General features: G+C 45.8%; 1 protein-coding gene across 4 annotated transcripts in view; it reads right to left on the bottom strand.

Moving 5' to 3' along the window:
- JPH1 (junctophilin 1) overlaps positions 1-15,869 on the bottom strand; it is a 76,279-nt gene that overhangs the window by 4,255 nt on the left and 56,155 nt on the right. For all 4 annotated transcript variants that reach the window (XM_019725784.2, XM_019725801.2, XM_019725792.2 and 1 more), the window contains exons 3-4: positions 13,598-13,716; positions 4,878-5,518 (exon numbers count right to left, since the gene is read on the bottom strand). In XM_019725784.2, the coding sequence (XP_019581343.1) occupies positions 4,878-5,518; positions 13,598-13,716 (760 nt within the window). The remainder of the gene's footprint in view (positions 1-4,877; positions 5,519-13,597; positions 13,717-15,869) is intronic.

The raw sequence follows: 15,869 nt of genomic DNA, 5'->3' as shown, positions 1-15,869 counted from the left end.
ACATCAAAACTCGGCGTAGAGATTAAGGAAATGCTACGGACACTACCAACTTGGATTAGATTTTGTTCATGAATGTGTTAACAATTTTGGGATTGTTTCCAGTCTTTCGGGGCAGTGGATTGAATTCGTAATTCCCAAAGGCAGCGAGCGATATGAAAGATGAGGAAAAGCATCCAGAGATGGACCACTGCAATGAGGGGTTCAGAGTCTTACAGTGGACCCAGGGAGAGGAGAATCAGAGACAGTGTCCTCAGGAAACCCAAGTTCAAAAGCTGAAGGTGTGCCTGGACCTTTCCTTCCTATTTTGTACGTCCTCACAAGGCTCCATGAGTTGATGTAACCTTTTTGAATTGGTTCGTATTTGGGGCTTGAGTACTCTTTTCTGTTGAACACATATATAGACTTGTCCTGTATATACTCTACTACGCACGCCCATTTACCCTATTAGTAGAGCTCCATTTTACCAAGTAATCTTTAAAGATGACTCAGTGAAGGTGAGGGTCAACCAGCAATAAAGGGTTCAGATGGCAACCAGGTGCAAAGGAAGTTCTGGGACGCTGTGTTTCATGGGCAGATACCGAGACGCAATCTCTGTGTTCTTCAGATGCCTCGGCTGGGTACAAGGCTTCCACCCACCCTTGGCTGGGTGGAAGGCTTTAAGGTGAAGTTTCACAAATGTGACTGGTGGCCAGTCGTAGCTTAAAATAGCAAAATGAAAAAAAAAAAAAATCAGTCTTGCTTTTCAAGACTGACCGGGACAGGTGTGATGAAAGAAGCTGTAGCAGGACCAAGCTTAAGTCCTGATGGGACGAAAACCTCAGGCGGTTAAAGTGCAGGAAGTCAAAATATGGAACAGAGTTGTGACTCAAGATTTTTTTTTTCCCCCGCCAAGAGACCATCTACTTATTTGAAATTATCAGGACTCTTCTGCTAAAGAGTGAGTGCAGTTTATGTTACATCTACATCGAAAACTTCTCCCCAAACAGGAAAGAACAAAGATTAACTTAGTATTCATGGCAACATTTAATATGTATTGACTGTTGCAGTGTGTGTACGTGTGTGCTGCAAACCTGACCCGACAGAAAGGCCTGAAGTGTCACAACGGTTCAAAAGAAATCACAGGTACATCTCAAAATAAACTTGGAAGCTGATCAGAGTGACCGCTAAGAAAGTACAGGCAGTTTTCAGAAGGGGCTGAGATTCCTGACTAGAAGACCCCTCACCAGTCCAGGGCACAAGGCTCTACAGATGTCTGTCCTGGCTCCTACACGAGTCGGCAGGTTGCAAAATCCTCTCCAAACTGTGTACTCACATAGGATGTGCTGTCCTGGGTCATGCGACCCCTGGCAACCCATCCAGAGGAGTCCCAGAGTTTTGGAGGAGGGCTGTGGAGTCGTCCTGCCCTGGCTTCCTCCTCCCCCCTCTCAGAGGCACGTAATTACCCTGCTCTAAGTGTCAGCCTGTGTCCCAGATTTTCTGTATTTCTAAGAGAGGAAGAGCCAGCAGGTCCTCGAATAATGTTATTGTTTCAACATGATTCTGTGATAACATTGAGGAGAGGGGGAAAAAAAAGTAATTTTCAGCTGGGGCCACTCTGTGTGTGTGGAGTTTTCCTGTTCTCCCCATATCTGTGGGTTTTCTCTGGGGACTCGGGGTTCTTTCCACACCCCAAACATGCGCACGTGAGGCGAATGGACTTGTCTCCACTGTCCTGACTGTGGGTGTGGGTGGCCCTGTGATGGAAGCGTGTCCTGTCCAGGGTGGGTCCCACGTTGTGCCCTGAGTTGGGGTACGTGGGGTGGAAAACAGTTATCGTACTTGCTTTTACTTTTCTGCCTTAAACATATACAGCTCACGTTTATGTCAATATTTAGATGAGAAGTGTTTGGGTCTTTATTTAGAAGTTTGGTGATGTTTCTGTGACTAGAAATGTGCTGTAGGAACTTAACTCGTTTTCGTCCATTAGCCTGTGGTCAAATTGGTCTCGTTACCATCGTTTCACTTAAAGTCACAGTTTCCAAGAACCTGTCTCAAACTTACTGCATTTATGAACTTTTTATGCTTCAGTTGGTACAGTGTTGAAGCAAAGCTGATAATAGCCAATGTTTTCTGAGTACTTACTATGTGCTGGGCACCATGCTAAGAACTTGGGAAGTATACACTCATTTAATCTTTACAACAATTCTGTGACATAGGCACACACAAGGAAACCAAAGAAAACCAACTCGAGGTGCAGTTAGGAAACTCGCCCCAGGTCACACAGCAGGGAAGCTACACAGCTGGGGCTGGGACCCAGGCAGTTTGGCACCACCGTTCACACCCTCAGCCACAAGCTTATTCTGCCTCAGTCGGCTGGCTGATTGGAAATCCAGACTCAGTTCGGGGAGCCACCCTACAAACGGTGATTCTGCCTCCAAGAGCACCGACTGGTTCAGTCTGGCTTTCCCTCAAATGTCTGCTTTACTGTGACGGTTACTATGAATTTTCAAGGTGTTACCGGTAAACCTCTAACTCATACAGCTCTTAATCTCAGAATTGTTTGTAGTACTCCTTTGTTTGAAAGGCTGTCCAACTACCTTTATGATGACTTTGTGACTTCTTAACTCTGGGAAGAAAACATTATTAGGGCGTGCAAGGCAGCTCTCTGCTATTCTTAGGAAGAGAAGGTTCATTGTTAAAATCTGCCCACCAAGGGGCCACGTCAGTCTTGACGTCCAGTTCCATCCCATGCAGGTGGGAGCTGCTCAGCCTCCTCTCCCTGTGGGGTGTGGAAGGGAACCCAAGAGACCAACGGTCTGGGCTGGAGGATGCCTGACAACTTCCAAGAATCACACAACTCTGCACATACGTAAAACAGAGACTTTTTCTACACAAGGAGACTGTGAAGTTTATAGAAAGACTGGGACAGGTAAGAGCTAGGCAACTCACCTAATGCGTAGGACACGGGGGCAGAGGACGCCCCTTGGAAGTCAACTGAACCCCATTATGGAAGCCAAAGGTATAAACTGCAGGGCAAACTCATGCTGACCTATACGTGAGGCTTATGAATCTGTGGCTATAAATGCTGAAAGCCCAATGAGAAGTGAGCTGTTACGTTTAACAAATTCAATAGTGACAGTCTTACGTATATTAGGTTGGTGCAAAAGTAATTTCGGTTTAAAAGGTTAAAAATAATTGCAAAAAGCGCAATTACTTTGGCACCAACTTAATAGTGATACTATCAGCATACTGAAATGTTAAAGCTAAAATTGAAAAAAAAAAAAAAAAAAGAGTGCTTCTTGAATAGTCCCAGTCTGTTTTGAAAACCATGTATTCCCAGGGAGGCTGACTTTCAGAAAGCTAACCCAGTTAATCTGATTAATTTATACTTAGATAATTACAAAGATGAGAATTTGAAAAAAGGGTGGGGACCAGTGTTTAGAGATATTAGCAAAATAAACAAATGCAAGAAATGTCAAACATAAGTGAATTAAAAAGATGAATTTCAATTGTTTAACCCTAAGAGTAGAATGAACAGACAAGAGAAAGAAACCGATAGTTGTATTATATTCTTCCTGGCCAAGATATTAACACACACCTTTATGCAAATGTGTCTGTGAAATTACCTGTAAGTAGTGGGCTGGCTGTGGCTTCTTCCCTAAGCTATGATTAACGTGCAACACCGCTATTCCAAAGGCATGTGAACAGGTCAGTCGACTGTTTATCAAAAATGACTTAGCTTCAGATTTTATAAATTCTACAGAACTTGATAAAATACTAATTCCATATATCACCATCAAATAAATCTCACTGGAATGAGGATATGGCATTTATCAATAACTGAAAGCTTCTAGGTTGAATAACAAAAACCTTGAATACTCAACACGTAAGAAAACTAGCATCTACCAGAAAACTGAATTTTTAGGAGCACTTGCAGTCTGAGGGGTTAAAAGACGAAAGTAATTTTCTTAAACAGTTGAAAAATTTCAGTTCTCATATGGGAAAGAAAAAAGTTCTAGCTGCAAAGCCTGGTTAATTAAGTAAAAGCCAAACTACATATTTATGAGACTAATTCGCAACAGTGAGAAAAGATGGTCTTTCGTCTAAAGGTGCTATTTTGGGGGGATAAAAGGTCGGCTAAGCATCAGCAAATGGCAGAGGAGCCCTTGTCTTAGCTGGAGCTTTGGGAGTGGCCAGCCCTTGGCAGGGCCCGTGATTCCTTTGTGGCCACCAGAGAGTTAGCTATTGCTACGGGCTGCATGCCTGTGACCTTCCAGGATTCATGTGTTGAAACCCTAACCCCCAGTGTGACGGTACCTGGAGATGGGGCCTGTGGGAGGTGACGGCGTGATGCGGGTGGGGCCCTCATGATCGGATCAGTGCCCTTCCGAGAAGCGACACGAGAGTTTGCTTCCTCTCTCTCAGCTATGTGAGGACACAGAGAGATGATGGGCTATGACCCGGGAAGTGGCTCTCAGCAGACATCACATCTGCTGGTGCCTTGATGCTGGGACCCCCCCCAGCCTCCAGAACTGTGAGAAATAAATGTGTGTCATTTAGGCCCCCGAATCGATGGTATTTCTGTGATAGCAGTCCAACAGCTACCGTGAAGCTTACCAGGAGCTTACAAGTGCTGGTAAAGACTGGCTAAGAGGTGACACTGTAGCCAGCTGGCCCGTATTTAGCCCTGTTTCTAGTGGTCCAAGGCAGGCGGGTGGCTGGCTGAGTCACTGCGTGGACCTCTTTCCTGTCTCTTTCCTGTCTATGAATGTGCTCAGACTCACTCTGACAGCCCTGTGCGCTGGCCTCGTGCCACCAAGGTGCCAACCACCCAGCCATGCTGCTCCCCAGAGAACCAGGGGAGGAAAGCAGGAGAAAACCCATCTTGCCCAACTTACTGAATTGGCTTCTTTTTCCAAAGAAGGGCACGAATCGTGGCTTGCTGGATTCTTTGGTATAGCAAGTTCGGACTTCTTAGCTTTTGGCTCAGCTTTGCTTTCTTTGGCAACTGGTTTTGTCCCAGATTTAGGGGCGCTCCACTTGTTGGGTGACGGCTTGTGCACCAGTGCGGAGGAGGAGTGGCTGGAGCCTTCGTCTTCCTGCCTGTCTTCCGGACGGAGCTTGGAGGTGTTCAGTTTCACGTAGTAGCCGTGGTACTGCGAGTGCAGCTCCCCGTTACTGGGGTTGGGGACGTGGTGGCGGCCAGAGTACTTGGACTGGGGTGCTCCCACCTCCTTCGAGGGAGCTTTGGACAGCAAGGGCTTGTTGACGGTGGCTGTCACCTGCTCATCAGCCACACTCCTTTTGTCTCGGTTGAGTCTGGCCCCTGAGCTGGGGTTCTGCTTCCTCAGGGGCTTTGGGGAAGACTCGGGAGAGTGGCTTTGTTTGCGACTTGCCTCAGGTGACCCTGGGGGTGTGGTGCCTTTGCGGTAAAAATGAGGAGATTCCTTTGGTGTAGGAGGCTTCTCTGGTACCTTTTCTTCTGGATTTTCTTTAGCATCTACACCTTCCTGAAATCTCTGTTTGATATAATCTGGGCCTGGGGAAAAATGACAATGGAAAAGAAGGTGATAAAAATAAGGCATAAAGGCTTGTGCCTTGTGATATGTATATACAGCACGTCCACCAACAACGTGTTGTTCAGCGTCATTGTGGTAACGTTGATGAGGTGCCACAGGAACTTAGCTCTTGTTTCTATCAATTAGTAGTCGTAAGGTTTTGTCATGCGTCATTCCAATTAAAGTCACAGAACCCATCGGCGGTGTTAAGTGAGGACTTAGCAAAAACACACAGTAAGTCAGCTTAGCCTTTCCTCTTTTTCTTTCAAGTATGTTTATGAGGCTTTGACTTAGGACATGTCATGCCCCAGGGGAAAACATGATTGCTGAAAAAAATGTTTCTACATGAATATATACCGTGATTTATCCGATTTTGATAGCCATAGTGAAACAGTTGTGACTTCCCTAAGAATTGCGCTGTCCCTGCCGGCATACAGAAAGAACACTGAGGCAAACAAAATTCCCGTTGATGAGCAAGGCTCACAGCACCAGTGAATCTGCATGTTCAAATTACGCAGTGCGACTAAAACACACATTACACACTCATCCATAAAGCTGACTTGTATGTTTCATATTTAATCTGAAAACACTTAATTTTAATAAATTAACTCCACGCTAGGAGGAGAACCGGCAGATACCATGTTTTTAATGATCCTCCACCAAACGATGGTTCAAATGCCCCACTTAGCAACGAGGTCTGTGGTTCAGGCTGCACTTTACAAAGTGACTTACCAGGAGCCCTTCCCAGCACACACATTGGCACCAATGGCAAGACAGGGCAGTCATCTCTGGCTCTCTAGCGTCAGCCTTTTTTATTTCCTGAATACTTTAGGATTATTTACAACAATCACACAAATTTTTATAAATGGAAAACCTGTCATTTAAAAACAAGGGACCCTGCTGCACTGTTATTTTATGGGGAGATCTGAGTTCGTGTACACAAGGGAGGAATCACCCCACCAACGTGCTTACAGGACTGGACCAGATCTTGTCAACTCCACAGCTTCTGCTCACTTTTCTGCCTGCCCCACCCCCACTCCCACCCCCACCCCCACCCCCACCCCCACCCCCAACTCCACCCCTGAAAGGCCCGAAGAGCCATTATTACCCTCAATTGTTAAAAATACATACTGCCTTCTTACACTCTTAATTGTTCTTCCCGTGGTGGAGGAGGGGTGTCTGAGCAATAATTTATTGTAGGAGACTGATATTTATTATACAAGGCATTTCCCCAAAGTCAAAGCCTCACCAAAATCTTAGGAAGCAGGCATTATCCTGATTTTACTGATGTGGAAACAGCTGTAGCAACTGAAAAACCAAAAGTCACATAGCGCTTATGTATCCTTAAGAGAAAACAGAATGCAACATATATGTAATGTAATATAATACTTTAAGCCCACAAATGAGAATGCCTAAGGACCCACAATTATAGGTTGTGGTCAAGGCCAAAAACATTAAGAGCACTGTCCCACTTTGGATCCTCCAGAAGATACGTCCACCCCTGAGGGCTCAGATTTCCCCAACAGGTCAAGACTGCATGTCAACAATGGAGATTTCCTTTCTAAACTCAGTGTAAGCAATTTTCTTTTCAGCCCTCCGTCAAGAACGGCTGTATGAATGGCAGGCACAGAGAAAGGCCTCTCACTTGCGTGAAGAAAAAGGGGCAACTGCAATTATTCAAAAGGTGCTGTCTTTCCCCAAATTCATTCTCGGTCCTGTGACCGGAAAACAGGACCGAGAAAGGAGCAGCCATCAGCAGTGGTATGTTTCTCCTGCAGGCCTGGCCCTACTTTCTAGAACCCATTTAGGCCATCTCTATGGGTCTTTCAGGGAGCGGACCCTTTTTATATTAGCGCACAACTGTTTTCACAGAACCCCTCTTCTGTCAAAGCAACTCTTGAGAAAAATGACAGCTGCCAGCCAGGGTGAGACTGATGAAACACTAATAGCTACAACAGACCGATTATTTGGGGGGAAACTCAGGTAATTCAGGAATCGCGGGTCCAAGGAAAATTATTTTTTAAAGTCAGCACTTTACGTAATATGCTTTAGCTATCTGGAAAAAGAGCACAAATCTGGAATACCTGAACATAAAGCACATTTTCAAATGCGTTCTGTAAATTGTATACATGAAGAGGTAGGCGGAGTTCTATTTATTATCAATAACAGGCCAAGTTAGGAATAATTTGGCCATTGGAGGAATTTGTATTGATGGATTTATGAAGCGACATTTTGGATTCCATTGAATGTATTTATCATATTTACTAACTCATATACTGGTCTAATTAAACACTCCTTTAGATATCTGATGTGTTACTTCTTTGGACACAGTTTTCCTGTCCTACATGAATTAGGAAAGGCATTTCTTACACGATTACTTGTGCCTGTGTCTCCTACGACACAGGTTTCAGGCATATTCATTCCGGCTTAATCTGCCGGTAAGAGGCTCCTGGGGTATGATTCCCAGAGACGTTGAGTTTATGAGTATGAATTGAAGCCTAGAAATCTTGATGTTTTTAACAAATGCTCCAGGCGCCTCTGTGGTACCCAGCGATAGGCGTTTGAAAGCACGCAAAACAACAAAACAAAACAAAAACAAACAAAAAATAACGTTGACCAGTGGTGACCTAATTCCAGGCTTACGTTGACTACAGCCAGTTGGAAATGGTTCCGACGTGGCACAGATGGGGGCTGGGCAGCTAAATGAGGACATACAGTTACAATTTCCAAAATAAGACGAAATGCTTTTTAAACAAGACATTTAATATAATGCAAAGGACAGACGTTTTTCCTGGACTATTTTCTTGGAAGGCACATGTTGTGCCTGCTACTTGCTCGGCGTCGTGACATGTGGGAGCTCCGCCCATGCCAGCAACAGCATGGAGTTGATGAGATACAGCAGTTCCTTAAAAAGGCCGGTGGAATATTGCCAGGGAGGAAAAGGCTGGCAAGTGTGAAGAGTTGCTGCCGTCAGCACTTTCTCATCTGTTCTTATAGACAGTACCTACGGATCCTCAGGAATTTATCACCTAAGGATTCATACTGGGTTATAGGGCATAGACCCACTGCCATGCCACACAATGTGCAACAAGAACATTCGGCCAACGTCATCCACCTACACTGAAAGGTGACCTCTTATCGTCGGCATGAAAGCTCTGAACAGATATGGCAGATGGTCACAGCAGGGTACCCAGCTCCTTGTTACAGGTGAGCCTCGGTGGGCTGCCTAGGGCAGGAGCTGCTCCGTGAAGATTCCCCGAATGTCTACAAGGGCAGTGCTGATAACCAAGGCTTCGTAGCAACATCAGAGTCATTAAATGGAAATTAGATCTCTTTGATGGAGACGGCCCAGATGGAAAGAGTCTAAAAAGATTATATAAGTGGGAGGAGAATCTTTTATGTGCCGTGTGGAAAGAACACCTCACCGTCCCACCTGTGACAACTCTGCCACTTCTGTGTGCCCAGCAGGAGCGGGCCGGTCTGCAGGGCGTCTGTTCCTGGGCCTTGCATATGGCTGGCCCTCACGTTGTGGAACCAGATGAGTCAGTGGTGAAGAATAACCAGCAAAATCATGAACTGTTCATTTCCTTATCAAGGAGTAGATTATTCCAGTTCTGATTTTCCATGAACAAAATTTGTTCGGAATTTTGGGTTTTGGAAAGGGACCTGAGAAGTTGTCTATTCCAGGATGTTTCCCTTGTTTTAACCAAAAATATAGGAATGATAGCCATTCCTAAAGACTTCTAATTGATACCAGAAATGTGAGCTTAGTTAAACACAACCCATAATAACCTGTGCCACACAATTCACTTTTTACTGTAATTTACAGTGTGTGAACACAAACACACTATTATGGACTAAATGTGAAGCCTCACCTCAACTTGCTGGTATCTGGAGCTGAGTCCTTTGGGTGGTAAGGAGGTTTAGATTAATTAGATCATGAGAGTGAGACCCTTAGGATGGAAAGAGTGATCTTATAAGGACGAGGCAGCAGAGTCCTGACTCTCCCCTTGACTTGCACCCAGGGAAGGCCAGGAGGGTACACGGAGAAGACAGTTTATGCTGCATCCTGACCCTGGACGTCAGAGAAGGGGCTCACACCTTCCTCTTTCCTTTCCACCCACGTACCCACCTCCCGCTCCTCGGGGAGAAGGCACCCCCACTGCCCCCCCTCTCTTTTTAACCTACCTTTCTCCTGGGCTTGCTGTCTCTGAACGACGGCTCTCTGTAATACATCTGCCACATTCTGGGGCGGTATCTCTAACCCATGCCCTGTCACTCCCCCAAAGGGTATTATAAACATTTTACACTCTCCTCAATAGTAAAAACAAAATAAGTATCTTGACAAAAAGGAAACGGAAGCAGTGGAACGAACAACCGTACATATATATTTCCCCCCTCACATTCCCACCAGGTCCCACTCCCCCCAGGTTCGAGGGACCACCCAAAGTCTCATCTTATCTTGCCCAGTGTACAAACTCGATTTCACCAGCACTCGAAGCAGAGCCACCCCTTGGGGCAGACTCACATGGCCACCAAAACTCACAAGACTGATGTATAACAACGCCAGGAGGCCAATTCATTATTTTACAGCCACCAACGTCAATGTCACACAGGCCAGGGGATTCGCATGGCTACCACCAGTGCGTACTCTGCTTGCTGCTACACCTCGACCCGAAGCTCAACCCAAATGAGAAGGTTCCGGGGGAACATGGACTCAGGACAAGGAGCATCACTGAATCCAACATTTCACAGCAGAAGGTGCAGCCCTTTCCTCAGTGGGTGCTGTACGCCAGTCGAGTCATACGCCATTGGCTGTAGTTCCCCACCTCCTTCCTCAGAATAGAAATGTCCTCGCCAAGGCAACTGTCAGAGTCTAACGTTTTGGCCAAGGCTCCTGTGTCCTCTGCATAGTGTTTGGATGTGCACTGCCACTTTTTGCCCATGTGACTCTTTTGTCCCCCTATATTTCTTTGGGTGACCAACTTTTTTTTTTTTTTAATAGATGTTTTAATAGGCTCAACCAGGTTATAAGGAAATCTTGCAGTACTGAAACCCAGGCTGTCACTTTATATACCTCTGGGCAGTCTCAGGGGCTCCCTTTAAAATTAAACTCTCAGAGGGCATCCTTATTCTCAGTGCTTGGTGGAGGACTCACCGTGTTACTCACACTCATGGCAGGTTAGGTTTCTGTGTGTGTACGCGGTGATCTACACACACATTCACATACATCCCACTTGCATGCTTTTTCTTATTTATTAGAATTTAACCCTTCACTCAAAGTTGTCCTACAGGGCTGCCTTTTTTCCTTGTTTTTAACTGGACTGTAGAATAATACAGTTTTGAACTAAAAACATTAAGATTTAATGGAGATGGCAGATAACCTCCCACGAAAGTGACCAAAATGTAAGCTACGACATCCTTTTTCCCAGGGTTAACAACTTCTCTGCGTGGCACCTGCACACCCAACAATGTGTAAATTCTATCCGAGATACGTAAATTAAGTAAGCAGCCTGACTTAGAAAAAAAGGAATCAAAAGCCGAGCTGAGGCCATAACAAAGAACGAAATCTTACCATTTGTGATGACACGGCTTGACCTAGAGGGCATTATACTTAGTGAATAAGTCAGACAGAGACAGACAAATGTCATATGATCTCCCTTATATGTGGCATCTAAAGAACAAAATAAACGAATGCACAAAACAGACTCATAGGTACAGAGAACATTTTGATGGTTACCAGATGGGAGGGGGGTTGGGTGAAAAAGGGGAAAGGATTAAGAAGTACAAAGTGCCATATATAAAAACAAACCCGGGGATGTACAGTACAGCACAGGGAATATAGTCAATGACAGTGTAATAACTGTGTAGAGTGTCAGCTGGATACTAGACTTACCGGGGTGATCATGTCGTAAGTTATATAAATGTCTCACCACTACGCTGTCCACCTGAAACTAATATTGTATGTCAACTGTAATTGAAAAATAAAAGAGTGATGAGAAGTGAAAAAAAAAAATGTCTATCTGATTTGCTCGCCCTGTGAATGCAGAGGGGAAAATGCCCGAGTTACGCTCCCTTGAGAAGATCAGTAATACTCAGCAGTGAGAATACTTTCTAGAGAGCTGCCAAAGGAAGGGCTGCCTGCAGCCCCCACCTCCACCCCCTCTGCTCTTGTCTCAAACAGGCCCGTTGTCATCTCCTGCTACTGGGATGTATTCATTACTGGCTGACAACTTGCTTCTATGAAGCCGTTTTCACTCAGAAAGGGTGGAATTACATTTTCCCACAATATTTTTTTCCCCTCAAATGCTTTTACACCAAGAAAGGCTTTTAAAACCATTTAGTCTGGGAAACTGAGATGACCTTCCGTATCATTTACCTCTTGGTAACACCTAATACAAATCTACAGGGACCCCATTCCCCAACAGAATTAACAACAGATTCTAGAAATTACCATCTGCAGACAACAATAGTAAGTTTGTTTGCTTTCAAAGCCGCTCAAGCCCAGTGCTGATGGTGAAGCAAAATGGTCTCCTGACAACGGCTGCATGATGGGGGGATGGGGTGTGTGTGTGACAGTCCCCCTAGGGTGGCTGAACCCCCAGCTCTCACACCCTACAACAGGTGGTCCCCCAGCGTACTTAGGTACCAGGGAAGTGAGTTCATTTCACACCAGGAAACAGCTGTCTCACCAGACGTCACCATAAAAATCAGAAAGTTTCCCTTTCCCAGCAAAGTATACATACCTACATATTAAATGATTTCAACTCATCCGGAGGGTTAAAAAGCAACATGAAGGAAAACACCCATTATCACTGGCTGCCTCCCTTGAATGAACACAGATGTAACTCTGTGACAACTCCATCACGCAACAGGACTGGGCCTTGCCCCAGCCTCTCACTGATAAAAACAGTCTTCTTAACTGGCTTTCTACTGTCTTCACTCTTTGCACACACACACACACACACACACACACACACACACACACACACACAAAATCACCATGTTATTTCCTCCTCCGTCCTCCACCCTTTATCATAGCCAAGGATCTTGCTATTTTGTTCCCTTTGACTTCTCTGGTTCATGTAGCCACGGTAACGGGCAGTGGGTTCCAGTGTTCTGTCACCCTCCCTGGAACCAAACGTGGACTGAACACATACACATGTTCAGGGTGCTAGTCACCCAGCTTGATTGAACAGAAACCAACGCGGAGAAATTCTTTACCAAGAAAATATAAATTTTGACATTTAGAAATTTAGAACATTTTGGGTCTCCTCCCCTAGAAATCTGGTGACCCCTCAATCAGCGGAACGCTGCTGTTTATAAAACATAAAACATACATAGAAGAAACATACATAAAAATGGCTACCGCCATTTTATTAATGTCAGTATATTATAGAAAAGGATGGACACGGTCTCCTAGGAAACCACTGGGAAGTGACTGAAATAGTTAAACCTACTGCAAATATTTGTCTACTGACATTTTATAACACTTGAGAGGCAGGTAATCAGGACTGATTTTTATTTTTTGAGGCTGTCACTTTCACCGCGTCCCTCGTGACACGCATTGCCATCTTAACCTGTGCAGGCTGATCTCTCTTTAAGGGGATACTTCTTTACCTCCTAACCACAGTCCTTTGAACTTTAGTTCAAGTGCATTAAAAGAAGTCTCAGTTCTTACTGGGCTCTTCTCTTACTGCTAATGTTACAGGTGTCTCTGATGTGGGGCTATTTGTTATAGCACCTGTAACAGTCCTTGAACTGTAACACACTTTCTTAGAATCAGACACTTCTTTTAGACCCTGTGGCCTTTCCTGCCATCGGCTCAGTTTGTTGATGGGGCAGGGGAAGCAGGACGGGCGATGCCCTGGGGAGACTCTGCGTCCCCAGCGCTAACACTCAGGCTTCAGGAATTATTTGTAACTCTCCACTGTCGCTTGCTTTCTAGTTATTTCTGGGATTCATGAAGCACACACACCTTTCAGTGAAACGGAAAAGGACCCACAAAGGAAACCAGACGCCACGCTCTTACCTGTTGCATCACAGGACAAGGGGCTTACCTGGTTGGTAGAAGTCCGGCGACAGCTCCCTGGCCACAGCTCTCGCGATGTCGCTCTCCTGGCGGGCAGCCAGCGCAGCCTGGTCCGCGGCGTCAGCTTTCGCTCTGGCGTGCGCGGTCCTGCAGGGAGAACAAAGGGCCCGTCAGCAGGGCGACACCTGCCTCATTAAGCGCGGACAAGCACACCCCGCTGCGCGGCGAAGAAATGCTCATTGTGGATCCTGCAGCATCTGCGACCCCAAGTTTTGCAGTCCTGTTGCTGTGACATTTCAATGGAGACAACACGCACGAAACCACCAATAAATTGCCTCAACCCCTTTTCAGGGCAAATGACAGGTGAGCGTGTCTACACAGCCAGAGGCAAACCCTGGTTTTCAGAACTCACGACATCAAATTGCCTAGTGACTTGGCTTGGTGTTCCTCTCCCACACCGCGGAGAGGAGAATTAGAGCACATAAATTAACATAGCGTCCATGGATTTCATTCCCAAGGTGGATTTGATTAAGAAGGGTCTTCCCAGTGATATGCTGGTATAGTAGCTGGGGGGCTGGGGGCGGGGGCGGGGAAGTACAGCTCTGATTTGTAGCACTGACCCATTTCCGTGGTGTAAACACTCCCACCACGGCCGGTTTCAGGTTACCAGCCTCATGTCACTGAACGTGTAGTAGGGAAGAGGGGTGCACACAATACGCTCTCCCCAGCCTCAGGGGCAGAGCTCAGGGCCTGCTCTAAGGGTGCACTCAGCAGGGCTCCACGGCATCTCTGTAGTTGTTCCTGAAGCACATTTGTTGTGTAACACAGAAAGCAGACAGGCGGAGGTGGGACAGGAGGACATGGATCTCTGTCATCTTTCTCCCCTCGCCCAGGGCCACCCTCACTCAGAGACCTTCAATGTTTCTAGAGGGCTGGGACTCAGGAGGAGGCAGCAGGGACAAAAATGGGACTTGTTCTGGCAACAACAGGGGAACCGATGTCTGCCTGCCTGAGAAGAGGGCCTTTGGAGGGTCTGACCGAGAACTCTGGGCCACCTCCTTCCCCAGGAGACCTTGTCCAGTTAGCATTTAGATGATGATCAGAGCACCGACTTCTTACAGTAAACGTTCTACGTCGTCTATTTTATTAGAACAGGCAGGGCGGCAGATAATCCGTAAAAACTTAATGAAGTCTAAAAAGGGTGCTTGGACTTATGTCAGAGATGAGAACAGGAGAGAGAAGCTGGGAAATGGCACCGCGCCCTCACTGGTCTTCGGAGAGAAAACACAGAGGCTCGCAGACGGTTTTGGGACTAGACTGTAGGAAGAAGAAACAGGAGGATGAGGTCTGACCTGAGACCATGGGGCTGACTGGTAGGGGGCCCCACGCTCCAATTACTTTTTCCAGCTCTCCCCTCTCATCCTCTGTTCTCACAGGGCCGTTTCACTCCTACTTAGGACCCAGCTGAGCCTGAGGGCTTGATGGACCAGACGTAAGCTTCGTGATAACTGTGACTTTAAAGTTTTGGTCCTTTGTGGTATGTCCCGTGCATAGAACACTGCCTGGCACATAGTGTTTATTGAGGGCTCGCTTTATAAAGAAAGGAGCGAACGATGCTTCCTTAGAAATAGCTGAGTAGTTACTTAAAAATGAATGGACTGACAAGACTACAGAGGAAGTAAAAAGACCAGTGGTTGCCAAGGATTCAGGTGAAAGTGGGTGAGGGATGGATGGGTAGATCATGGGCTATTTAGGGCAGTGAAACTATTCTGTGTGATGCTGTAACGGGGAACACACGACCTTATGCATTTGTCAAAGCCTACTGAACTGTACAAAGTGTGAACCCTAAAGTAATTCACCGACTTTAGTGACCGTGTTTTCCCGAAAATAAGACCTAGTGGGACCATCAGCTCTAATGCATCTTTTGGAGCAAATGTTACTATATGACCTGTCTTATGTTATGTAAGACCTGGATTTATAACATATTAAAATAAGACTGGTCTTATATTAATGTTTGCTCCAAAAGATGCATTAGAGCTGATGGTCCGGCTAGGTCTTATTTTCGGGGAAACATGGTAATACTACTGTATCAACATTGGGTCATCAATTGTACCGAATGTCCCCTCTAATGCAACGTGTTAATAGGGGACGCTCTGGGTCTATGGACAGGAGATGTGTGGGAACTCCCTGTACTCTGTTCAATTTTTCTGTAAAGTTAAAACTGCTCTAAAAAATAAAGTCTATTAAAAAAGAGTGGATCAACGTCCATTCATCAAAACTGTTACCTCTGAATCCTGGAG

Source organism: Rhinolophus sinicus, linkage group LG14, assembly GCF_036562045.2.
Source record: "Rhinolophus sinicus isolate RSC01 linkage group LG14, ASM3656204v1, whole genome shotgun sequence".
In the NCBI taxonomy this organism is placed as follows: domain Eukaryota; kingdom Metazoa; phylum Chordata; class Mammalia; order Chiroptera; family Rhinolophidae; genus Rhinolophus; species Rhinolophus sinicus.
Note: the sequence above shows the minus strand (reverse complement) of the source record. Positions and strands in the feature narration are given on the sequence as shown.